This window comes from Bombyx mori, chromosome 15, assembly GCF_030269925.1.
Source record: "Bombyx mori chromosome 15, ASM3026992v2".
Lineage (NCBI taxonomy): Eukaryota > Metazoa > Arthropoda > Insecta > Lepidoptera > Bombycidae > Bombyx > Bombyx mori.
Window position 1 is genome coordinate 7,306,846 of NC_085121.1, and position 26,818 is coordinate 7,333,663.

At 35.4% G+C, this 26,818-nt stretch overlaps 1 protein-coding gene and 1 long non-coding RNA gene across 2 annotated transcripts in view; one reads left to right on the forward strand and one right to left on the reverse strand.

The window, feature by feature from the left end:
- LOC101747129 (protein sickie) overlaps window positions 1–26,818 on the reverse strand; it is a 209,959-nt gene that overhangs the window by 171,143 nt on the left and 11,998 nt on the right. The window contains exon 3 of the mRNA XM_062672477.1: window positions 11,045–11,227. Coding sequence (XP_062528461.1) covers window positions 11,045–11,227 — 183 coding nt within the window. The remainder of the gene's footprint in view (window positions 1–11,044; window positions 11,228–26,818) is intronic.
- LOC134200185 (uncharacterized) lies at window positions 7,090–11,252 on the forward strand. Its single transcript, XR_009974997.1, has 2 exons — window positions 7,090–7,234; window positions 11,065–11,252. It is a non-coding gene; the product is annotated as an uncharacterized LOC134200185 (long non-coding RNA).

Genomic DNA, 26,818 nt, shown 5'->3' on the forward strand with positions numbered 1-26,818 from the left:
TAGGGATAAGGTTTATTTTTCGTAAATATCTGTACGAAATTTTCTTGTGATGTTCAGAAAAAAGCAAAAAAACACGTACAAAGTAGTTTTAGTTACGTCTACCGTTAGAAAACTTTTTTTTTTTTCCTATATATTCTGTGGTAACTACGCTAAAGGACTATTCCAGCTACGCGCGGACGGGTGGGTGAGCTCACGGGCTTAATCTGAGAAAAATTACTAACCCCAGACTGAGCAAGAGCAGTAGTACTTCGCAGAATCTACCACCGAGAAAACGCTTTTGAAAATACTAAGTAGATAATATCATCATATTATACACATACATTCATTATTTGACGCTTACAGAAAAACAGACGGTAGATAATTAAATATCCAAATGTCGAGGAATGAAACCTTAGTTGTCCGTGATTACGAAGATAGTAAAGTACCTGAAATGTCAAAAAATAAATAAAAACAGTTTTAATTTACCAAAACCTATACACACTACAACGCGAATCTATTGTCCAACCTTCAAACTTGAAATCTCAATTGAACTGTTTAGAATTTATTTGTACTTAGTATTTAATCTCAGATACCATACCTACTATACCATTTCAAAGACCGATTTACGGGATACTTCTATTGACGGATCCTATAAGTTCATAGTCATATATACGTATTTACCAACCTTATTGAGTGTTCGATAATTTTTAATGATTTCTAAATTGTTTGATAGCAGAAAACAATAACATTATTATATTGTAACTAAACATGACAAATAAGGATACTTTTAGTTTCTTTCTGGCACTTGATAATGTAACAGAATTTATCACTTAGTCTCTCGCACATCCGTGCCGACAATTAACATTTCTCATCAGAGAACAACACATAATAATTTAATCTTAAATTTCACAGCTGCATTTACGATTCCTTCAATTGATTTACGACAAGTTTTCAGTGTTATTTTTAAAGTTTATTGGCCGTGTAGAAGTAATAAAAGCGGGTAATCGTTTATTATATAAGAAAACGGTAGATCCGTCAGGCAGATAATAACACGGTTTGATGATGATAGAGGAATTTCTCCTTAAAAAGAGAAATTAGATTTTAAATTGTTAAAATTATTACCGGTGATATGACATACTGTGAGCCTGCTCCGATGACGGTACCAATATGAAGCTTATATTTTTCGGAGTCAATCAAATATTTTGGTTTGCGGAGGGAACACTCCCTGTCCAATATAATTCAGACTTCAAGCTCACGTCACAAAATAGTTGGCGACGTTCAAAGCATGATTCTGTGATTATAATTTAAGACTCCAAAAAACACTTAACAACAGGGAGGCCGTTAGCACGTTAATCAATTTCCGTAATAAAAATGTTTTTTTTTTAGGTAACCAGGTTATTTTTACTATCACTGATATATCCAAGATATTTTACCTTGATAAGGTTGAATTATTGACGATAAAAATGACAATCTATCATTGTGCCGTTAATGTAATGATTACAAAATTATGTCAATTGCATTTTTTATGAGAATTAAAAAAACCCACATAATTCTTACGATAATTGAAATGAACAAAAAATACTCAAACACAATCCGTCATAAAACTACCCGCTCTTTTTCAAAGATGAAAATGTCTAATTATTTTTATTTAAAACTATTTAAAAAAAAGGACCCACCTAATGAGTTTACTGCAATTAAATCTTCTAAATATATTTTACACTGCACCACTAATCACTTAAACCACGTAAGCACTGCACTCGATCGATTTGATACAAAATATTTAACGTAATTTAAAAAAACATCGATCGTTTTGTTCGCGTTCCAATAGCTCGGATGTACGCACCCGTCTCGTTGTATGGTGAGCGCGCGAATGAATGTAAACCTGTGGCCAGTCGCAGACTGCAAGCAATTGTAATGCCGGTTTTTTTTTTAAATGCTGTATCTTCACAACATACCGTCTTTATGAGCCGACATAGAATAAGCACTCGGTATCCGTTAGCGTTCGTCCACGTTATCATCCCAACAAAGACCAAAGATTCTTAATTAACTTTAGTCTATTCTAAAAATATAAATATTCTGTGTACATTTTTATCTGCTAATAATATATCTTATATAATAATATAGTTATTCTAACATAATTATAGTTGTTTGTGCTGCTCTTAAAATCACCGATTAGCGTATGGAAAAACTGACCAAATTTATTTGTATTTAGGTTTAGTAAATTTTTTCCTCTCTAAGCACCTGTCATTTTTGTATATAATATACTTTGACATTGGCAAAATCAATGCCAAAGGCGTTGGAGCCAAATTCTTTATAAAAAAAAAGATTTTTCATGATTTTTAGTATTTTCATGCTACGTGTATTTTTTTGAAATTTTTCATTTCAATCGAGAGGGGACTCTCAAATCGTATCATATTAGTTTTATTTTCAGCGGATCGCTTAATTTATTGTCACAGTATTTTTGGCTTTTAACACGCTGTAGTTATAGAATAGTTTTCAATGTTACTTTTTATAATTTAGGACTTTATGAGAACTTTAACAAGATCTTTATGAATTTCAATATTTTTTTTGCTTAGATGTTTGGACAAACTCACGATCCACCTGGCGTTCGGTGGTTACCGAAACCCATAAACATCTACAACGTAAATGCCGCCACCCACCTTGAGACATGAGTTTTTTTACAGTACAACGGCTGCCCTGCCCTTCAAACCGAAACGCATTACTGGTTCACAGCAGAAATAGACAGTAATAGGCAATAATAATAAAAAACAATAGGCATTAATCTGAAGCGATTCAGTAGAAGTAAAGGATAATACTGAAAGGGAATCAATTATCTATTTTAATAAATTCCAAACGTTTGATTATCTTGAACATTTGCGCACATTTGAAGTACCGATAGCAAAACAATAATTTTATTACTTTATTTTTTAACATACCTAACCTCTACAGGATAAAAAAGTTTTATTTTAGGTTATGCGTTTATCGTTTATTGTTATAATAAAATTAATAGTTTCTGATGTTTGAAATACTATAATAGAGTTTTCGTCATCTAGAACAAAGTATTCCAACCGCAAAACTGTATTTTATCATTAGGTACTATATTGAAAGGAAATTAATTATCTTTTTTTTTATTCGCAAAGTAATCTAGTTCAATATTATCACCTTAGCACTTCCTTAGCCTCAGCTTAAAATTAGCACCTCCGCTATAAAAATTTTAGTTTGACTATTTTTTATAGTGATCTTGCATTATCATTCTCGATCAGATAAGATTGACTTACTTCCGGGTCAAGGCACATAAATGATTGCCATATAAGGGTTTCTCATGCAATAAAGATAGCAAGATTAAAATTTTGCGACACGTGATAATAAAAAGAGTTAATATTTTTTTTAAGCCAAGAGCCTTGAGAGGCTATTTCAGCGTAACCTTAACTAATATATAGGTTTGATTATTTATGTGCTTGATTGCGGAGATAGTTAAACGAGCTAATGGTCTATCTTTTTTTATTGCCCTTGTAGGCAAACGAGCGTACGGCCCACCTGATGGTGAGTGGTTACCGTCGCCCATGTACTTCAGAAATGCTAGGGGCAGAGCCAAGCCGCTGCCTACCGTTAAGCACCTACTCTCCACAAGCCTCGTTTGAAGAAGCACATGTCATAGCGTTCGGGAAACACCGTGGAGGCGAGCTCATTTCAAAGCCGATTCTGATGTAAATTAAACACGTAAATCTAAATAATATTAAAATTAAATTATATAAAATTTACTAAAAATAAAAAATCAATGTTTGGGTTTGCCTATAATATGTTTGATATTTTCTCCTAGACTTTTCTAGGCTTTTCGATTAGAAGGATGACAGCTGTTATAAAAATATGATTGAAACGTCAACTATAGTTGTTATTTATGAATTCATATGAACACAAATACATATGTATAAAGTACATCACTATTCGTGCAACACATATACATGCATACATAGAGCAACTGATTGATTTCATTGCGATCATGTTTTTTAATCGGCGTTCGAAAGCAATAAATCATTTCGTGTTTGACAAGCTAACAATCGGTTTGTTTATTAGTCATCTCTTATCAACATAATATTACGGGAGCAAAAAACGCCTCCGAAATTGTGTAACTGTTAATTTTTTACTTACGTTGTGTGGGAGAATTCCACATGACCCTATTAAGTATAGAATGGGGCTTGGATTACGATTTTTAATTAAATTTCGAGGGATACTATTATCCTGCTAAAATACATATGTGTATATGAAAATGAACTCTTGTAGTTCTGTTTTTGCTTTTTATTTTGATCGCTTGTTATTTACCCGATTTTTCTCGAGGATTTATATACGGATTATAGCTTAATTTCAGTACGTCAACACAACATACTAATACATATTACTTGATTATGAAAACATTGTGATATTAATTTATCAATACGTTATTGTATGGTTATTGGTTTTGCTTATTATAAGTATACTAGCAACCCAACCTCGCTTCGCTTCGGAAACTGTAATTTATTATTGATTTCTCCACTAGTTAATGGATGTTATTATACATATAAACCTTCCTCTTCAATCACTCTATCTATTAAAAAAACTGCATCAAAATCCGTTGCGTAGTTTTAAACATTTAATCATACATAGGGATATAGGGACAGAGAAAGCGACTTTGTTTTATACTATGTAGTGATAGTCATAGTAAAAAACGTGACTTAGTTTGGGTTTTCGTAATATAATTAAATCTAACTAAATAGAGAAAAATCCGTAGATCTTAATATGGTATTTTTAAATATATGTATATACCATACGCATACGGGTAAGAGCGTTTATTCAAGCTATTTGTGCCGCGAGGGAATTATGCGTTCATTAGGTAGTTTTATCGTAGTTCAAACGCAAATCTGACTTCGAGACGGGTAGTGGTCTTCGCGCTCTGACCTCCACGTAGTCCGGTAGCCCGTAGGTATTTTGTCAATCGACATGATTTCTTATTTTTGACGTGACAACGTCTTATAATTCAATGGAGCCGGCTCCACGCACGAAAAAACATGACTCATGCGGCGTTACCTCGCTCTGAGGCGTTCCATTTAAGGCTTGAAGTGCAAGCGAGAGCGCGCAACAAGCGACAAAGAGGCACAATGGGCCTCCGCGTTCGGCAGCGTTCGACATCTGTCTCTCTCCTACTTGAGTGAGCGATGCACCCGCGTGGACAGCTGCTATACAATAATACATTTACATGTTTTCGTCAAGTACGAAGTTCAATGAAAAGTGAATGTGGTGTCAATTGTTTATAGCAACGATAATTGCGGCGATAAAGGTAATGATTATTTCGATATTAAATATATGTTTTATGACGTCGTCACGTCAACTATTGTCAGTAAACCGACTTTACAGACAACCGATTTTTTTTTAAAGGGATAAAAAACAAAGCCAATGTTATGTATAAAAGATATCCACCATCACGCTGCCTGTTTTTGCAGTGAAGCTAAAATACGTTTTGAATTGAAGGCTGGGGCAGTACTTTTACTGTAAAAACTGAAACCTTAGAACTCATGTTTCGAGGTGAGTGGCGGCATTTAGGTTGTAGGAGATCGTCGATATAAAAAAATTAATTTGAAATTCTAAAATTAAATGTATACAGTACCGACAGTAAATCAAAATCTTTAGGTACTTATATTAAGACCGAATCTCTAATTACAAATACTATCAAGCAGTCTTATCGGTACAAACAGTAAACTAAACACGAATTTTAACAGTAAAACCATATTTAATTTTCCGCGTTAAACTTTTTTCAAATTATAAGTCAATTTCCTTATGTGTAAGTACCTAACGCTTAACATTTTACTCAAACACTTCTGAGTTCAACAGAACATAACAATCGGTTTAGAATTGAAGGCGATTGCGCGGCCGGCACACGTTTTTTTGATGGTTCCTTTCATTCAACACTTGCTCAAACAATGCTCCACATCCGACCTAATGAATGCAAACAAGCCTAGGTATGCCGGCAATAAATTACGTTTAGAAACATGTATATAAACAAATTCTGACTTACGATGACTAAAGTCAATAAATATGAATACTCTGTGGATATCGATATTAGAGAATAGTTTTATTTTAGTTTCGATTCTCTTCAAGTTTTCTACAACTCTATTTAAACAGATTTTTCATTAGCTAGTTCGGGTACCCCTAAAAAAAATTTGTTTCGTAATCGATTTGCGTTTTTGAAAATCGATCCTAAAATAAATTATTCATATTATTATTGTAGAACACTTTATAAGTATAGACTTAAGTATAGACACAGCTTAGAAATCACTATGTTAGATGAACATACCTTGCAAAATATCTTTTACGACCTAGAGACTATACGGAAATCAAAAATATGTAGAAGAGGGTAACACTAGCTACTTATAATATAGATAAAAACGTTTGGCAAAGAAGTATTCTAAAAAATTACCGCTTTTTTTTTATTGCTTAAATGGGTGGACGAACTCACAGCCCACCTGGTGTTAAGTGGTTACTGGAGCCCATAGACATCTACGACGTAAATGCGCCACCCACCTTGAGATATAAGTTCTAAGGTCTCAGTATAGTTACAACGACTGTCCCGCCCTTGAACGCCAAAAATAGGCGGGGTGGTGGTACCTACCCGCAGGGACTCACAAGAGGTCCTACCACCAGTAATTACGCAAATTATTAAATTTTGCGGATTTCGCTTTTATTCGACGACATTATTCCTTAATCATGGAAGATATTAAAGAATATATGCTACGTACGTATTTCTCTAAGACAATTGGTACTTGCCAGTGGGATTTTAATACCGGAACGGTCGCATCCTTTGATTAGTACGCCGCGCCGGGCGTCTCATCCTTTACCTACAAGAGGTCCTACCACCAGTACAAAACAATTCCTCTGGCCTACATTCATACAACTAAACAGCTTAGAATTGAAATTGTATTGTATAAGATCATAATTTATTTATTGTCCGTTTTCTTCGTATAAAAACTATTCGTTTCGAAGTAATGTCGTGGTTGAATTCCGACCGCAATTTGTATTTAGCATGTAAAAACTAAAATAGAAACTTGTGTTCTTAATAGAATTTAGGTTATTTGATTTTTGTTTTTTGTTTTCAATGACATGGACAACGTCATACTTGATCATAAATGTTTTGGAAATATCTTGAGTATAATAATTATAGTAATAATAATATGGAATTTTTACAAAAAGATATAAACGTCCGCAAAACATTTGAAGTGAAAACAAGGTATGTAATTATATCATATAATATTATATCATATCATATATATATATATATATATATTCATGGTAGGCAGCGGCTTGGCTCTGCCTCTGGCATTGCTGACGTCCATGAGCGACGGTGACCACTTACCATCGGGGGGGCCGTATGCTCGTCTGCCTACAAAGGCAATAAAAATAAAATAAAAAAAATCGGTTCGGTCGCGTTAAATTATTGGTAACATTTCAACTTTATTTGGGCCTATTTATTACATTTATGTCTTTACCTAATTTATGATCTTATAATTTACGAACTTAACAATGAAGTTCAATAATAAAGGCATGGTGGCGGCCTTGCTTAAGAGAGACTTGGATGGGCTATCTGAGAGAGGATATGCGAAAGAAGGATGAGTGCAGAAATGCCGTATGATAGATAGGTCTGAATGGAAAAAAGCATATGCTTCACTGATCTCACACACTGGAATAAAGGCAAAAGAAGAAGAAAAAGGTAGTGAATATGTTCACCACGGGAAAACATTTAAATAGAACGGGCAAATTGCCTTTAGCACTGCTATTAATATTTTTTAGAATTTCACTCATTAAATAAAAAGTCATTTCAAGAAAACCAGTAACATGTAACAACTGCGTAATACTGTGTGAGTAGTTTAAAATAAGGGTAATTTTTCTAACAGTTGTTCCATGTCGCTATGTATGATGACGTATGTCATGGATTTGGATATATCGCTAATGGACTTAGCTCTAGTCTATAGAAATCTTAGATCTAACGTGTCAGCTCATATTAAGTAAACAAAATATTTTCTCCGCAGCTTTCTGGTTTCTAACCGAAAATATCAGTGGTCACATTATTTAAATATGGTTTAGGAAACATTCCTTTGCGATCGATCTTCATCGCAAAGTCAAAATTAAACCGGCCCTATTGTAACATTTCAGCTAGGTATTTCAAATTAATTCATTACTGGTGGTAGGACCTCTTGTGAGTCCGCGCGGGTAGGTAAGTACCACCGCCCTGCCTATTTCTGCCGTGAAGCAGTAATGCGTTTCGGTTTGAAGGGTGGAGCAGCCGTTGTAACTATACTGAGATCTTAGAACTTATATCTCATTGCGCATTTACGTTGTAGATGTCCATGGGCTCCAGTAACCACTTAACAACAGGTGGTTAACCCAGATGGGTGGACGAGCTCACAGCCCACCTGTTAGATAAGCAATAAAAAAAAGTCGTTCTTCAGTTGCTATAATTTCTAGGAATGACATGTTTAGATAAATGTAGCATAACAAAATCAATCGCGGTGTCATGTTCGAGGTGCGGATACAGTGGTCACTATATAGTTTCTGTTGGTCTCTTCACCGCAACGCTATCGTATTACTGCTTCTAAATAACTCATCGATAGATTATTCGAAGAGCTATGTAACTTTATCTAAAACATTGTTTGGAAACTCAGAGCCCAGGTGGGTGCGAAGTGCAAGTAATAAAATATGGAAGGTAACGTAACGGAAAAGTGTCTGTAAAAGTTTTTAAGTGTCCTTCTGCTATCACGCACAGCATTCTAGGGGTGTTAAAATATCTAGAATTTCGTGAACTAAAAAGTTTGTTAAGAATATTAATATTTGTATTTATGCTAAACGGGGTCTCAGATTTCCAATAGATACACGGCCGAAAAAAGACATGAATATTTAACATTACTAATTAATTTTTCGTAGTCGTCGTCGCCTGAAGGATAAGACGCCCAGTGCATTCGTGTTTAGCGATGTAATGGTGTTCGAATTCCAGGCGGGCACCAATTTTTCTAATGAAATACGTGCTTAACAAACGTTCACGATTCACTTCCACGGTGAAGGAATATAGCTACGCGTAATAAAAATCAAACGCAAAATTATAATTTGGGCTTCAGGAACCACTTAACACCAGATGGGCTCGTCCACCCATCAATGCAATAAAAAATAAATAAATAAAAATTATTTTCCAATTGACTGTACAAATCGTAGCATTTCAATAAGCACTAGCAGGAAACATAAACACGGTCGGGGCCATTAAAACAACTAATTAATCCAATAATGGTTGCTTAACAATCACACTTTCACATATATCACACAACCCGGAAACTGCATGGTTAACTTTCCGGGATTTGGGTCGTACTACATGCAGCTCCCAAGTAAGGAACGATATGAAACCGATATTGCGGTCACAAGCAAAGGACTGTAAAGAAGGCTCATACGCTTTGTTACTTCCTTGCCAAATACATAAATGACTACCAATTCTATCGAATCTTTAGCATGTTTATTTAAGAGTGATTCTATGTTTATTTGTATGGTTGTATTATTACTATGTCTCGTATGTATTGTACGCGTGACATTAAAACTATTGCTTACTTATTTTGGTCGACTGAGTTTCTCAGCAGATTAGGTTCATGTATGAGTTAGGTTGGGTGTCGAACTCTTTGACGAGTTCGGTTTACTTTTATCATTATCAATAACTACTATAAATTTGGAAACATGAAAGTATGTTTTCATTTCATTTGTATTGATAGTATCACGGTTTATGTAATATGCAGAATTTTAAAGATATTAAAAGTAAATTAAGAGCTGTCCTACCTACTGCCCTGTGTTTGGGGCGGTTTAATTGAGGAATTAAGCCGCCCCAAGCACGTCATTAACTCCCCAGCCATTAACGGTGCTTTTAGGTACCACAAGCACCGGTCACCGTCCTCGTTGAACCCGTCGCTTGTGACGAAGGGCTCGACGAGTGAATTAGCCCATAGACACAGCCCACGTCGCGTTTCCGATCCGGTGGTAAATTCTGCGAAGCACGGCTTTTGCTAAGGCCAGTGTTAGCAACACTCCCGGTTAGAGCCCCTTGAACTCACCTACACGTCAAGAAGCTGAAATAGCCTCTCAAGGCCAAGCATAGGTCGGAGAGAAAAAAATCAATTAAACCTTGAACGCATGACCATCGCGCATAGAAATTCGTCGCCTAGAATCTTACGCCTTAGCCTCTTTACGACATTATTGACTGACCCTTCTATAATCCCTTGCCTATATCGCACTACGTTTATACCTGCTGCGTGATGATTTGTGATCGCGGGTCGATAGCTATTTCGGGTAAAACAAATATTCTCGCGCCGCTTTCTGTTTTGGCCGATTATAATAATAAACAAAATGCACCGGATATAATGAAAGTTTTGTTATGACTGAGCGATGATTGATTTTATTGGTTATTGGGAAATTAATGAGGTTACCCATCAATCGATCCTTAATAATGATGTACGGTGCATACAGAGTAATTGTGCATTATTAGATTTTATAATGAGCTTGAAATCATTATTTTATGTTAGGCAATAAACAGGCTGTTATTAATACTGTTAATAAATTTAAAAGAAGTATAATATGAATAACAAACATCTCCAAGAACCATTAAAATTAAGCAGTCAGAACTAAATACGACAAATAGGGTGAATCTCAATCAATATGGTTAAGAAGGTGTATCTCAATCAATATGATTTCTTACAAAACCGAAGTATCTTCTTACCAATCATCTAAGTTTGGTAGCTGAGCCAAGACTCATTACAATTTGAAAATAATGTGTTTAATCGAGTTAATTATTTGTTGAAATATACATTAAGTAATTATAGAAAATAGAACTGATTTTCAACAACAGGATTGATTGTTTGTTATGAAGAATGGAATATGGGTGTGATGGCGATAAACGTGATTAGCCCTATTTAATAACCAATTTACTACCAGCGTTCCAAAAATGAATAGATTTAAAAAATAATCCGTTACTCTTTCACACTTCGGTATAAATAAGCATGCTATAGCTCACCATTTGTTGTGGATTCCTAGGTTTGCGATGGGCACGAGGAACTTTCAGGCCGGTGACCCCTTCGAGCACGTCTGCTAGGAGGAGACCATCCGCGCAGTCACGAGCCAGCCCGCCTCCAGTGGTGCCAGCACGGCGTCGCGACCGTGCCCGTTCCAAGTAATGGTTCGCCCAATCTGTGTAGATCTGTAATACAATAATTAATAATAAATAATGGCTTTATTTCCCGAAAATTGTACATTTTAACCTAACAATAAAAAAAATAAAAGCAATGTAATATATGAAAACAACATGTAAAAGTAACATCTACACTTCTGATACAAAATGTCTCTCGTCTTGGTGTGCCTTTCGGCAAAGGCCTCCTCCAACTCTTTCCACGGATTCCTGTCTGCTGCTACTCTAATAAAAAAAAATCCTTTGGAATATAATAATGAAATGAGTAAATTTTTTTAAGGTAAAATATATTTTTTTATTTCCCTTCTGTTTTTCGTCTGTGGATCTCGCCGTCAAGGTAATGCCGTATGCGACACCAATTTTCTCAAATTCACCTAACCTGCCTTAATTACCGAGCTCTCTTGGCCTAAGCTCTATCTTGGGTATAAGTGGAAAAACGTATCAGACTATTCCTTGTGATGTAAAGATTGGAGAGCTTTCAAACGCATGTATCCTGGTGAGTGATGTCAATAAAGAAGCGATGTCTATGGGCATCAGTAAGAATATAACACCAGGTGAGCCGAAAGTTGTTCTAACTATCGAAGTTTAAAAAATAGGTAAACCATCAAAATAAATGAATAAAGTAATAGAAAATCTTGCAGACGAGTTTTTTTCTTAGTATAACACATTTTCTACGCACGAATTTTAAAAACATACATGACACGCTAATTATTAAGAGTATAAGAGAATAAGAAGGAAAATTAAATAAGTATCCAATAAAACTATTAGAAACAAAAAACAAGTAAACATTGAATTCGAAACACAACAAATTTGAACTAGCTGAATATTTACGAACATAAGTAAACACCACTCAAATAAACCATGAACATATACATTTGCTGTATTTTCCAAAGAGATGATTCATCTCCAGTCTGCGATGAGGTGCACATAATATAGGGTGAGTAAAGCATTGTAGATAAGGCTTTAATGCTCCCGGTGAAGGATACAGCCACTAAAACTTTAACGACTACACCCCACATAAAGATGTGTCTGCATTGAAAATTCAAAGGTCATCAAAATTTACTGAATATATTCTGAATAAGTTGACTCATGTCTCGACACAACAAAAGACAATTTAAATTTATTAGCTTACGAAGAGGTCGAGCAAACAGGAGCAACCATATTGCACATGATTATACATACATTAGGTAAGGAGGAACATATGAACACAAAATTAACAAAACTTACCTACCATGTTATTTCTTTATTTTGGTAGCTAACAGTACAATACATGCACATAGCATATTTTAGATAGGTAAAGAAAAACCTAATAAGTTTCCACCATTAACAATAACATAATACATGAATAGACAGCGAAGAAAAATAACTAAAATGAAGAACTTAAAATTTAGAAAAATGTAATAAAATCAAACAATAAAATAATACCAATGGGCCCTATTTACCTTATGATAAAATTCCGAAGTTATTTGGGTTATTATTTAACTATGAAGAAATCATATGGCCAAATTTAAAAAATGCTGCTGAAATAAAAATCCATATAACGATTTAAAACTTTTGGTGTCAAACCAGTTCAAATTTTCAGAAACAACATTCTTGACTATTTTGATTGTCAGATTGAAACCAATTTCTTTGCCTTGTTGTTTGTAATTGACTTTACGATATGAATTAATTCAGTAGAAACCCTCAAAATGTTTATCACCTTTGTCTATTCTCAACTGCGGGTGCAAAACTCATTTCAAATCGCCATTAGACAAAACTTAATTCTCTATTTCATTTTTTGCGTGCGGTACACGTGCGGTATATTCTTGTGACAGCCGAGGCATCGGTTTGCTAGATGACAGTTAAGCCGATACATACCTCCAAGGAAATCTTTCAAACAACGCACTTAAAATCGTACTAGGATAACCTCATTAGTCTGGCTAGTCTTGGTCCGCAGTGTCCGATTTGGAGCTACCATCCTAGTCACAGCATTTTTGTTACAGCTATCTGCTATACGAGATCATAGTGTGATTGCTGTATCCGTATCATAGGATAACATTAAGTGTATAGCTTTTGTGTTTTTTTTTGCTATAAAATATAACTCACGCGACGTCAAACTCCCAATTGCAAATACAATACGATCGACCTTTCTGAAAATCGAAACCTATTAACTTTTCATTAACAATGGAAAGATTGAATGTAAAAACCTGAAATATTAGTGTTTGACGTCCATTAAATTCCATTGTAAAACACTACAGACATGATGTCATCAAGTTAATAAGTGAGTGTAACGTACGCTGTGAATTCTTAAAAGGATTAAGTCATATTCGAGTCAATTTGCAGGAGAATGGGGGCAAGTGGAGCGGACGCGACAGCCAGACGCCCGAATGAACGTGCTGTATACCTAGAAGTTCTAGAAACTACGAATTCAATGATCGTTCGAATAGCTTTGCATCTGAAATTGACTTTCAATTGTCTCCCGAACCATATTCAGATTTGATTGTGATTGAAGTTTCTATATTGAAGTTTCTCAATTCCTAATTTGAATTTTGTAGGTATATTCTAAAATAACATAGGCAACGGCAGACTTTTAATTAACATCAATGAAGTGCTAAGCTGTCCATCTTTTTTCTTTTCTTTCTTAACTATGATAATTACTGAAAACATTAAGTGTAGATTTTTAAATTAAAACTTCTAGTAAAATTGATAGCAGATTGATTATGCTCTTGGCATTGCCAATCTCTATGAGTGATAATTATATTGTTAGCGTCGTGCAAGAAAAAAACATTGAAATTAGTCAAAGCTTTTCATTAAATGTCAACATAATATTTTAGCAGCTTTCGAAAATAACGTTAGCCACATCAAGGGTATTAAAAAGACACCTTATGTTTTTAAACTAAAAAAAAAAAAAACAATTAAGATACAATCACAGAATATGTTCAGCATGTTATTGAATATCACAATGCGCGCCGTATATACTCAAAGCATACATTTGTATTTTTATTATCCGTTCATCTGATACTTCCCACAATAAAGGCACATTACAATAAATCAGTATTCCGATGTTATCATGTAATCGAACATGTTAATAGAATAATCATGACATGACATATCGGAAGGAGGCGGTTTAACCCTGGGACGTATTCGGAAGTCGAAACAATCACATCTAATTATTATTTTTATTTACTATAACAAAGAGGTTATAAGGTCATCATCATTCGTAATTAATCACATCGCGAATGCCACCCACCTTTTTTTCTTTATTGCATAAAATATATGGATGGACGATCTCTCAGCCCACCTGGTGTTAAATAGTTAACGGAACCCATAGATATATACAATGTAAATGCCGCCGCCCACCTTGAGATATGAGTTCTAAGGTCTCAGTATGGTTACAACGGCTGCCCACCCTTCAAACCGAAATGCATTATTGCTTCACGGTAGAAATAGGCAAGGCGGTGATACCTACCCGTGCAAATTCACAAGAGGTCCTACCACCAGGAAAACCACCTTGAGATAAATCATAACAGATGACTGCTTCACTGCAGAAACAAGTAGAATTCTAATGCTTACAGTAATATTTATTAAGAACCTTATATAAGGCCTATATAGTGGTTTTATCCGAGCCGGCATGAGTGGGTTACGTTTTACCTAATTTTAGCCAATTGCATTGTCTAAAAACTCTGATAACTGCTTAACATCAAGCAAATTATGAGATTGTCCATCCATTTTACATTTTAATCACTTATATAGTTCATTGGTTTTTATGAATAGATATGCAACAGGGCATTGGTTTTTCTCATATGTAATAGTTTGCGTTCGGAAAAAGTGTAGTTACCCTATACTTTGATCATATGGGAATGTTTCCAATACTAAATACCTGCAATCACTTGCAGGTCGGGTCTGTAAAATTTGGAATTATTATTGTTATTTAATCGTTGAGATACTGAATAAATAAGAATGAATCCTAATGAAACCCAATACGCTTCTGGCGTCGCGTCGTTTGAAATCACTTTTATCTAGTAATATCACGGGTGTTTATTCAAATCGGTTCGGAACAGCTTAGTATAGTAATAAATCCAGCTGCTCTGACGTTTTTATAGGTGCTTAGCTTACTACAGTGAGATGTTTCGACTCCTGTCGTATGAAAAACGTTCGTTGATCTACTTTGAGGCACAATGTGTACGAAAAATAAATATTAAAATCATATTATTCAATTGTGATTTTTTGTTTGTGAATTATTCATTTCATTATAAATGATATTTATATAATCCTTTTGAGAACTATTGGATTAATACAAATTTTGAATGGATTAAGACGCATATCATGAACCTTTCGATATTTAATATTTTTTTCGGATATTTATGTCGAGTAATTATTGGCAAAATTTTTCTTAAAATTTTCCTTTTCGTCTATTACCAGCGTATTAAATCTTATCACGTATTATCAGCCCCAAGAGATACCACATTAGATTTGGTGGTTCTTACAAAAAAGGGAATTCGACCTTCATACCTTGGATCTTAATATCGGTTGAAGCCGCGCGTCACCTGGGTTTCTATAATTTTATCATGAACTCATAATAAGTTTCATGTGTGACGTTCCCATATTACGGCGAATTATGGCCAGAGTTGACTAGTTTTACCTACAATCGCCAGTAACAATAAAACCTCGTATTACAAATGTTTACGTTTTACAAACGCAACTTATACGTATAATATAAACAATATCTGCGTAAGTTCATAGCTCACTGATGCAGGGCTCGAGCAAAACCAACAAATCCACCTCGGTTGTATTGTGTGTGGAGAATTCCCCAGGCATACATGCAGTACAAAGCTATGAGTGCGCTACAGATACGCTAAAAATCTTTAAAAAAACCTAAAAACACTGAGATCTAAAACTAATAATTCTGTTCATATGTGAGTAATTTAAAACTTTTGTCATTATTAAGAGGGTAGTTATCACAAAGCAAATAAGAATGTACCTACATAGGACTTTTTAGCGGGAACGCGAGGAGTGAAGTTGTGCGATTTGTTTTATTTTGTCTATTTAGTGTTTCTTCAGATTTAAATGTGTAATAACGGTGGTTTATTAACTGTTTAATATCTGTGAAATTGCACAAATGTGGGAAAATGAAACAAAGCGCTGGACGTAATTTCTCGGGATCCTCCAAAAAGTCCACAAAAAAAATCTCAGTAAATGACCACCATTTTACTGAGATTATATTTCATCCCATATCATCTCATTTCATCTCAGTTGATTAATGTCTTAAGTTAATCATCTTCATTACATTTCATTTCACACCATATTATCATTTTTCATAAAAATAAGAATATAAATTAAAATAAGACATGACTTAAATGTCTCAGTTACCAGGTCATAAAATCCCTTAAAAAAAAAGAATGTACATAGCAGATCTTAAATTTTTTTGAATCGTGGTCATAGCGACTTTCATAGTTTTGCAAGATTCAATTTTCTCGTTTAAATCACGAAGTACAAGTTCGTCGAGAGCTGTGTATTATTCAAATTTCTGAGAAACGAGATGATTTCTGATACGGCCGCCATCTGGCCGACTATTATGTATTCACGTTTTATACTTGGACTGGGGCATCTGAAGGTTTCTTGCTTTGTTCTCCCTTCTGACTCTTGATTGTTTTCATAAAATTTTCACGCTGAATTAATTTTTGTGTCAGGTTTCCGTGAACATTGTTTGTTGTTCAACATAACAACAAGTTTACGATCAGTAAAATTCTCTCTTTGATGACGATGCATTAATCATTAATTCTTTGAATGTCTAATTTCATATCGATACAGATTTTGTGTTCTGCCGTTGGAAATCAAAGGCGGCCTCGTTCCATGGGTAGTTAAAATAATAAGGGCAGACAAAGATGTTATTTTATTAGTGCTCATATTCCCTTCCTTCATATTGAGATAGCAGCCGTGTATTAATAAGAGTTTAGGTTGATTTATAATTAAACTGGAACGAAGTTTTTTTCTTATTGCCTTTGAATAAAGACGAGCATACAGCCTACCTGATGGTAAGTAGTCACCGCCTCTGATGGAGGTCAGTAATATCAAGCCGCTGCCTACATTGCTAACTACAATCCGAAACAATCCAAATTTAAATATAAGAAACTTTTCGATACGTTATTGGAAAATTTACAACTACCACAGTCTTCATTATTACTACGTACGGTCTTTCTTTTCATAATATTCAGCGATAAGGTTTATTGTTTTTATAAAAGTTGTTATAAAAAGTTTTAATTATGATATTCTTTTTCCTGTACAGATTTCCAAATCTAATATTCAAATATAATCAAATACAAGTGCATCATTTGAATAATTAAAACATGACAAAAAATATTTAATTAATGCAAATGTTGGCTTTGGCGAAAAATATAGATGTGACAGAATTAATTGCCTCGACATTGATATCTCAACAATAAAAATTGTCTCTCATTTAAGCCAATATAAATTAATTGATGCTACAATCAAATGTTGTCCAAAGGAGATATTTGCATGTTTTTACAATGCTTTTAAGCCTCCCAGATTTTTATTTAAATCGGGCCTGCTTTTAAAAGAAAATCATTTTCAGAAAATGTCACATGAAAATCTTAACGCAATACACGAATTTAACTTGAATATGTATAAAACAATATTTTTAATGGCAGTTTTTTTTTTTTTTTTTTTTTTTTTTTTTCTTTATTTAAGGAGATTATTCACTTAGTGAATATGTCACTCCATTGTGCAACAAAAGATAGTAACAAAAATATATAAAATTATATAAAAAAATAAAGAAAACTGTTATCGTCTCTGAAGGCCCACCAACACTATTTTATAAAGTGACTTAGCCATTTCGGATTCCGGAAAGGCTAATACGCAATTTACACCTCCAACTTGTCGGAAATCTGTATGTTTTGCAAAGAATTGTTGTCTCAAATCATCATTCCGCGCACACTCCATCATAATGTGAAAAACGTCTTCCACTACATCACAAACTGAACATTTGGGATCAGGAGCCTTCCCCATTAAATGAGCAAATTTATTGAGTGGGATGTGCCCGGAACGAAGTCTGAAAACAGTCACTAGGGTGGTTCTATTAAGGTTACAAGAATCAAACCATGGCGTTTTCCATGGTAGACTTTGAATTGTTTTGTACCACACGCCTTTTTCCAAAGACCTTTCATCGAAATATACCTTCCATAGACGATAACATTCCTCTCTTACTAAGTTGACACAATCGGTATAATTAGGAACTATGTTCAATGGCACACCATCACTAGAAGCTTCCTTAGCTAACTTATCCACCCTTTCGTTGCCACACAAACCGATGTGAGAAGGTATCCATTGCAGTATCACTTCTTTACCGTTCGCTTTTAAGTTATGTATCTGCTCAATAATTGTATAAGCAACTGGATTGCCCCTAACACCATAAACGCATCGGTTTAAGTGTTGCAGCGAACTACGAGAATCAGTAAGTATTACAAACTTATCAGAGTCCACTGAGCTAGCATATGATATAGATTCTAAAATGGCTAGTAGTTCTATGTGCATAATTGACACTCGTACATCTGAGATAATATTGAATTTCATACAATTTCCGGTTTGTGGGTCAAATATAGCAGCTCCCATATTTAGATTATTTTCTATTGATCCATCTGTATACAAATGGTAGTAGGATGAATAGTGGTTCTCTAGATGACGTACGCAGCTGTTACGTAACATAAAATGGTTATAACTACGCTTAGGCTCATTCATTCCTTCAATGTTAAGTTTAATAAGGTCGCATAGGTTGTATGCACTGATCCATGATCTTAAAGCGAACATTCCTAACTGATCTCTACAGTGGATGACTATGTTGCGGAAACTGTTATGAATACAAACTAGCAGTGGTGTCTTTTTATCTTTCCAATATCTAGAAGACATAAGGGAATTGAGTTGGTCTAATAGTACAATAGAGGTGTTGCCTGTTATTGATTTAGATTTAAGCCATAATTTTCCAGCTAGATATCTTCTACGAGTCTGAAGAGGTGGTAAACAAAGTTCGCTCTCCATAACATGTATTGGAGTACTCTTAACAAAGCCTCCTATAATGCGCATTGCCTGATTTTGAATTTTACTGAGTTTAACTAAATTTGAATCACAGCTGTTATCATAGAAACAACTTGCATAATCTAGACGGCTTCGTATGATTGATATATATAGCCTGCGAAGATGAGCAGGGTGGACTCCCCATCCCGACCCCGCCAACACTTTAAAAACGTTAAGAAATTTACAAACATTTTGATAAAGTTCATTTATGTGCTTATTCCATCTCAGAGATCTATCCATCCACAAACCAAGGTATTTAAAACTATCTACTTCGCTCAGTGGTGTACCATTTACTAAAATATTTGCTTGTAATACCTTCCGGCCTTTTCTAAAAACACATATTTTACTTTTTGTAGCAGAAATGTTAAGGCCCAATTCATCTAGATTTTTTATTACAAGGTTGAGAGATCTTTGCAGACGGTTTCTAGCCGTATTCATATCGCTGTCTGTTACATAGAGGACAAAGTCATCAGCATATTGGGCTACACATATATCTTGAATAATATGACAAATTTTGTAAGTTGCTACGTTAAACAATAGAGGTGATAAAGGATCGCCTTGAGCTAAACCTCGTCCTGTATGTCTGCTAATGTACGAGTCATCAGTTTTGATTTTTAAAACCCGTAGGCTTAGAAATTTCCACAAATATAAACAGAATTTTGCCCCTACCCCAAGACCATCTAGTTTATTAAGTAAAGCATTGATTTCAACATTATTATAAGCGTTATCCAGGTCGAGAAAACAAGCCATGGTGAAATTGTCTCTAGAAAAACCAATCTGAACTCTTGAAACCATTCGGCTTAAAACATCTAGACAAGACCTTGATTTACGAAAACCTACTGTTTCATTAGAGAAAATGTTATTTTTTTCCAGAAACCATTCCAATCTTCTACATAAAATTAGATGAAACACTTTGCACACGCATGACATAAGAGAAATAGGTCGCAAAGAAGAAGCGGAGGACGGATCACGACCTGGTTTTGGAATCGGAAAAATATAAATCTCACGCCATTGATCAGGAATAATGCCTCCAAAGATAAAGCTATTGTACAAAGAGAGCAGTATTTGTTTGCCTTTAAGAGGTAATCGCTTAATCATAGAAAATGATATATCATCCCATCCAGGGGCGGTATCTTTTGATTTTATATTTACCTCTAACTCATTTAAAGTAATTGGAGCCTCTAAGAAAGGATTCGATGAAACGAATATAGGTTGACATGATTGAACAAACAGAGGACACAAATTATTAAGTAGCGTTTCGGCTTTAGTTGGGTCAACGTAAGCTCTCTCTGATTTGTATCCCTTCAGCCATTTCATTTTGCTCCACAACTCACTCGTATGTGAAACTTCATTTAAGGAATCACAGAATTCGTGCCAATGTTCTCCAGAAGCTTTCCTTAAAAGTTTTTGTGATTCCCTAATACAGTCATTTAAAATGATCAAATTTGACGGAATAGGATTTTTCCTAAAAGTAGCAAGCGCGCGTCTACGTAAAGCAATAGATTTAGATAGATTTGGATTCCAATAAGGTTTTGGGGCAAACTTAGCACAAGGATCTGTGCAAAACTTAATAGATGGGATACACTTATCTGCCGCTTTATTGATCGTGTCAATAAATAAATTATAACCAGTAAAAGGATCATCCGGAAGAGTAAATTCAGCGAAAGAGTCCGTTAACAGGCTACTATATTCTGTCCAATTGGCTGCTTTTAAATTTCGTTTTTTAAAAGAATTTGAAGAACAACGAAATGCTGATGAAATTTTAATACACAGGTGGTCGCTTCCTAAAGTCTCATTTGATACTTGCCAATTAAATTTGAAAGCTATATCTGGAGAGGCGAAAGATATATCAGGGCTACTACATTGTAAATTTCCAGCTACCAATTTAATGCGTGTGTGACTACCATCATTTAGAGAAATTAAATTGCATTCGTTTACAATGTCAAACAGTTGGGACCCTCTGCTATCTGTCTTATATGACCAGGTCAGGTGGTGGGCATTAAAGTCCCCCAAAATTAAAGAGTTACTGGTAAATTGGGAAAAGATAGCTTCCCAATCTCTACGGGTTGTACGTACCGATTGTGGGCAGTAAATTCCAATAATACTTTCTAGATAATTACAATTAAATAGCCTAACAGAAATAATTTCTATCCCAGAATTTATGTTAGTTTGTATTAATTGTGATCTAATGGATTTGTGACAAAAAATTGAGACACCGCCGTAACCATCGCACCGATCTTTTCTAAAAATATTGTAACCACTAACTCTTAATTCGCTTTGTGGCTCCAACCAACACTCACTAACAACAGCGACATGAATTTTTTCTTGATTTAAAAGATGTTTGAAATCTAGAAGCTTGGGCCTCAAACTTTGTGCATTCCACTGAATTAGTTTAAAATTAATTATTTTGTCAGATCCGTTAGCCATTGATAGAATCGAAAATTAAAGTAAACCACTTTTTAAACGTTGATGCATCTGGTAAATTAATTAACATTACATTAATCGTCCAGTCTAATAGATAATTAATACATAGTTTGAATTTAACACTCCAAGGCTTATTACTGCAAAATACTACCTCTTTAAGTTTGTACAGAACCTCCATAATTGAAATATCAGACCCCGAGTGAGTCTTCCTAGTACGGTCACGTCGAAAATATTTAGATGTATCGTGTAGTGTCGTTTGTGGTTTAGGATCTTGCGTCGTTGAAGTAGAAGGTATATGCGGGTGACAGGACCCCCCCTGCCCCGCGTCTTGATTTCCCTCCTTGATAGGTCCACTAGTATCAGAGCTGGTCTCCGACGCTTGTGATGACGCATCCCAATCATGAATGGACTGATCCGACGAAAAACGCTGCTTCCTTTTTTTAGATTTTCTTTTATTTTTTTTGGAACTCTTCAAATGTTCGTTAGAAAAAAGTGTATTATTTTCATCTTGAGTTATCTTAGACACGACGGATGCATATGAATTCTTATTACGTGGGTCAGTAGGAAAGGTAGTGTTCTGCATTGTATAAGTGATATTCTCACTCGTTTCTCTGTGAACAGCTGGTGAAAAAGGTGGTACGTACATCAATGAAGCCTTGCGGTACGTACAGTTAAATTCCGACATGATTTCTCTTATTCTTCTTTCCTTCAAATATATTGGGCAGGTCTTAGCTAGGGCCATATGGTTACCTTTACAATTTATACATTTGAAGGAATTGGTCTCGCAATTAGGGTGATGTTTCCCACATTTAGGGCAGAATATTTTTGTAGAAGGACAATATTTGGCACTATGACCAAAACGCCAGCAATTTGAGCATTGTGTTACGGGGAATATATATGCTTCGACTTTTACCCTTGTATTGAATAAATATACATATTCCGGAAGTGAGTTACCCTTGAAGCTGAGGCGAATGGTTTCACTGTCTATCCATCCTGGCGAAGCCGGGTTCCGTTTATTCAATCGTTTGATCGCTACTATTTCGCAATTATTGCTGGTCCTAATGTTTTCCATAAGGTCATCCTCAGATATGCCTATTTCCATGTTTTTGACAATTCCATAAGAGATATTTACTTCCCATGAATTTTGAATCCTCCAGCCTTGTTCTTGAATTTCAGGACATGCCGCGAATTTTTCGGAAAAAGCTATGTCCTCAAATGCTAGAAGGACTTTAAAAGCATTAATATATTTCACACGAGTTATACCACCAATATTAAGTCGATGAAATAGTTTGGCCAATGCGAATTGTTTTGGTAGCTGATTTTTGCTCGAGATGCAAACATCAACGGAGTTCGGTTTCCAGCGTTTTGCCTTGGACCTCTTTACTACTGTCCAATCTTCTTCATTCTCTTCATTTTGTCTAATATTGTACTCAGTCTCCATCAAGTCTTCTTCTTCTACTTCTCCAGATTTATTGTGCTGTTCATCAATACTTTCTTCGTCTTCATTTCTTCTTGATTGTATTCGTTCATCTTCCATATTTTGTCTACTCATATTAGCTTCCATCTTGTTGCTCTCAACAGTCTCGTTTGCTTTTTCACTCATAGTGCACTAGGATTATAGTCGTACACCTCATTGACCAGAATACGGACGGACTGCGCCCGAGCGCAGTCCCGATTTAGTCAATAATCCCGTCCTCGATTGAAGGTAACACAAAACAATATTTGAATAAAACAAAAACCAAATTATAGACACGTGCGCAATCACTCGCGTATTCAGATAGATATACGTTATACGTCCAAATACCCGTCCGCTCTGTTCGGCTGCCGGCGGGCGACTGTAATGGCAGTTGTTGATTTAATGTGAATTCCCACAATGAAATGTACCAGGTAGGTATCGCTATCTTCTCGATTTTAGCCGCTAAGAAATCATGCGTTTCGGTTTGAAGAGGTGAAAGAGCTAAAATACAACCGACACTTCGACTTCTGGTGTAAAGGCGGGTGGCGGCATTGACATTATGACGTCTATGGGATCCGATAACAAATGAATATCGTGTATCATCAGCCCATTTAGAGCAATGAAACCAAACTCTTTTTGTTATACTTTTCTATTATGCATACTCGTACTGGCTCGTAGTGCCAATCTATTGAAATAGCTATGATGGACTTGAAATAGCTTGGGTTTCATACAAATATTTCACGTTAACTCACTGAGCTACTGAATGACTGGCGATTCTGATACGGTAGTAGATTCAACAAAGCCCTAGAATCCTAGACCCAAAGTGCTGTGTTTGCAAGTCATCCCAGTTAAGCCCCGTGAGCTCACATACCAATCTGCGCGGTATCAGAATAGCCCCTTAGGCCACCGGTGATTACGGCATATGAAACCTTTAAGCACAGATCACAGTTTACATTCGCCTCTTATTCAGTAGCGTCATAATCAAAAGCACCCCTTTTGGCGAAATAATATAATTATTAATGTAACAGATATCGCTTTGATTTCTTGCCTGCACAAGTTATACCTCGCTTGGAAATACCCTTTACGGCCAGAGGATCTACTATTACTATATATTTGTTTGCATTTAGTACATAAACGGTTGAACGACCTCACATTGTGGTATGAGATCTAAGTATCAATTGCTTAATATAACGACTGTTCCACACTTCAAGCAATAGTTGAAGTTTTACAAAATGGCCTATCTAGTATAATACTTAGGGAATGCAGTCGCACCCCGGTGAACCCCTTAGTCTTCTTTTACGATACCCACGGGAATAGATGGACCATTCTAGGAGACCACACAGTTATCCTACCTAACTTTCCCTTTAATAGTTTTCCCTTATTTTTGTTTTTATTAAAATTACCCCGAACGGGTTGGCACCACCGTCGTGCCTCTTTCTACCGCTAAGTCACCCATTCCGACTGAAGAAGCCGTAAGGTCTAATACAGTTGAGATTTCGACTTAACATCTCATGAAGCGGCGTTCATTCACGCGAAGCAATTCTGTGTTACACCCTGAACGGGTGCGGTCCCTGCTATTCCGTTGTAACTGTGATTTTGATCATACGTCTCAGAGCCAATAACTCTTTAACACCGGGCGGGTCTTTAGTCTGTCCATCCATTTTTCCAAAGCAGAGTGGAAATCTTTGGAGGAGGCCTTAACCTGAGAGAGGTCCATACATATATTATATAAACTAAATATACAAAAAAAAATGTAATTGCATGGAATAAAGGGCTTTTTTATTTTTATTTTATTTTTATTATTATTGGTGGCCCGGAGGCCTTTTCAGTTTCACCAGGGCAGGTGAGCGAGCAAAGAAAGGCTCAGCCAGGAGGGATAGAATTCAGTAACAACCTGTTACCCACTAATCTACATTCAATGCCTACCGTTGTTTAACATTCAAAATGAAAAAGATTAAAATTCTGGCACAGTCCTTAAAACTAATCATCTTTTAGTAGTACACATGTAAACACAGTGGGTTATCAAAGCTTTTACCATTTACGTCAAAGCTCAGTTCTATGTTAGGTGAGAGCTTAAAAGCGTTAAGTGCGGAAGCCGAATGAGGTCGCGCAGCTTTTAATATACTCCGGTAGGACGCACCTAGTCGCTCATATTACGCTCTCGCTTCTAAATATGGTATTATAGTTTGGAGATGCTTTTTTTTTAAGTTCTGTAAACATAAAATAAAGAGCGAGTAATATTTATATCCCTCTTATTAATCAGACCAGGCGTTGCTGTAGGTTCATGTTATATGTGTATTTTGTTGGACAGTCAGCCAAACAGACGTTACGAGAATACCAGGAGCTTTTTTTATTTATTAGGTTTACTTGTACTGATACAACGGATATTCCGACCTTCGAACCGAAATAAATAATTGCTTCACGACATGAACAAACAGGATGACAGTACGCAGTTACGCTATCTATAATTTTTCCTATTTCTGCAATAAATAATACAATAAAGACTTTAACATGTTTTATTTATTTATTTTTTATTGCTTAGATGGGTGGACGAGCTCTCAGCACGCCTGGTGTTAAGTGGTTACTGGAGCCCATAGACATATACAACGTAAATGCGCCACCCACCTTGAGATAAGTTCTAAGGTCTCAAGTATAGTTACAACGGCTGACCCACCCTTCAAGCCGAAACGCATTACTGTTTCACGGCAGAAATAGGCACCTACCCGTGCGGACTCACAAGAGGTCCTACCACCAGTAAAAAGGTCTGAAGGTATTATTTGCGTTACAATGTCTCTAAGCTCTGCTAACTACGAGGTTGGAAGTGAACTCATCTGCCGATTGACAAAAAGGAAACCAAGAGTTTCGTTTTTTAAAACATATCGACAGGATAAATATAATGTTTTGTTTTGTTTCAATTTAAACTGACAAACTGTTGGCTCTAACTAACAGAGATACTTCCACACATCATTATTTGTCACAAAGGACTGAAATGAGGTCAGGCGTCGTCTTCTACGAATTTACGTGTCGTCTATATATATACATACATATATTATCAATAAGAGTTGCTTAATGCTGAGAAGACTTTTAGCTGTATATAGAGTTATTAAGATATTAATTTACATTTAAAAAATGTTGCGGATGCATACCTACCGTTGAATTTTTCAATTTATTTTCTCTAATTGAATTTTTACATTCTATGGCTTATTGGTTCCAAATAGAAAACATTGTTAGCTGTTAGGCTGAGGCTAAGCTCTAACAATATGTTCTTATTTGGAAAATTGTTTGTGTAATTTTGGGGGTACCAGCCAACAGCTTTCGGCCTGCTTCTACCGCGATGGACCCTTATTTACGGACGGTTTAAAGAGAGAGATAGTCGTCTTAGATAGAACTGAGCCTGCCAATCTCAAGGACAATGGCGGTCATTCACTTTACGATATATGCTCTAGTAAACATTTAAACCGTATAGGCTGTAAGCTAGAAAAGGTTTTAAAGCTTAAAAATATTTTAGAAAAAAAATACTAGGCATCATTTAAATCATTACGCTTCTTCGTTTAGACATGTAATATTAGTGTTGATTATGTGGATTAGTGTTCTTAGTAAAGCGATTGATCAATCAGCGTACATCGAATTATGGTAAAGTTAGGTTTGTGTACAAT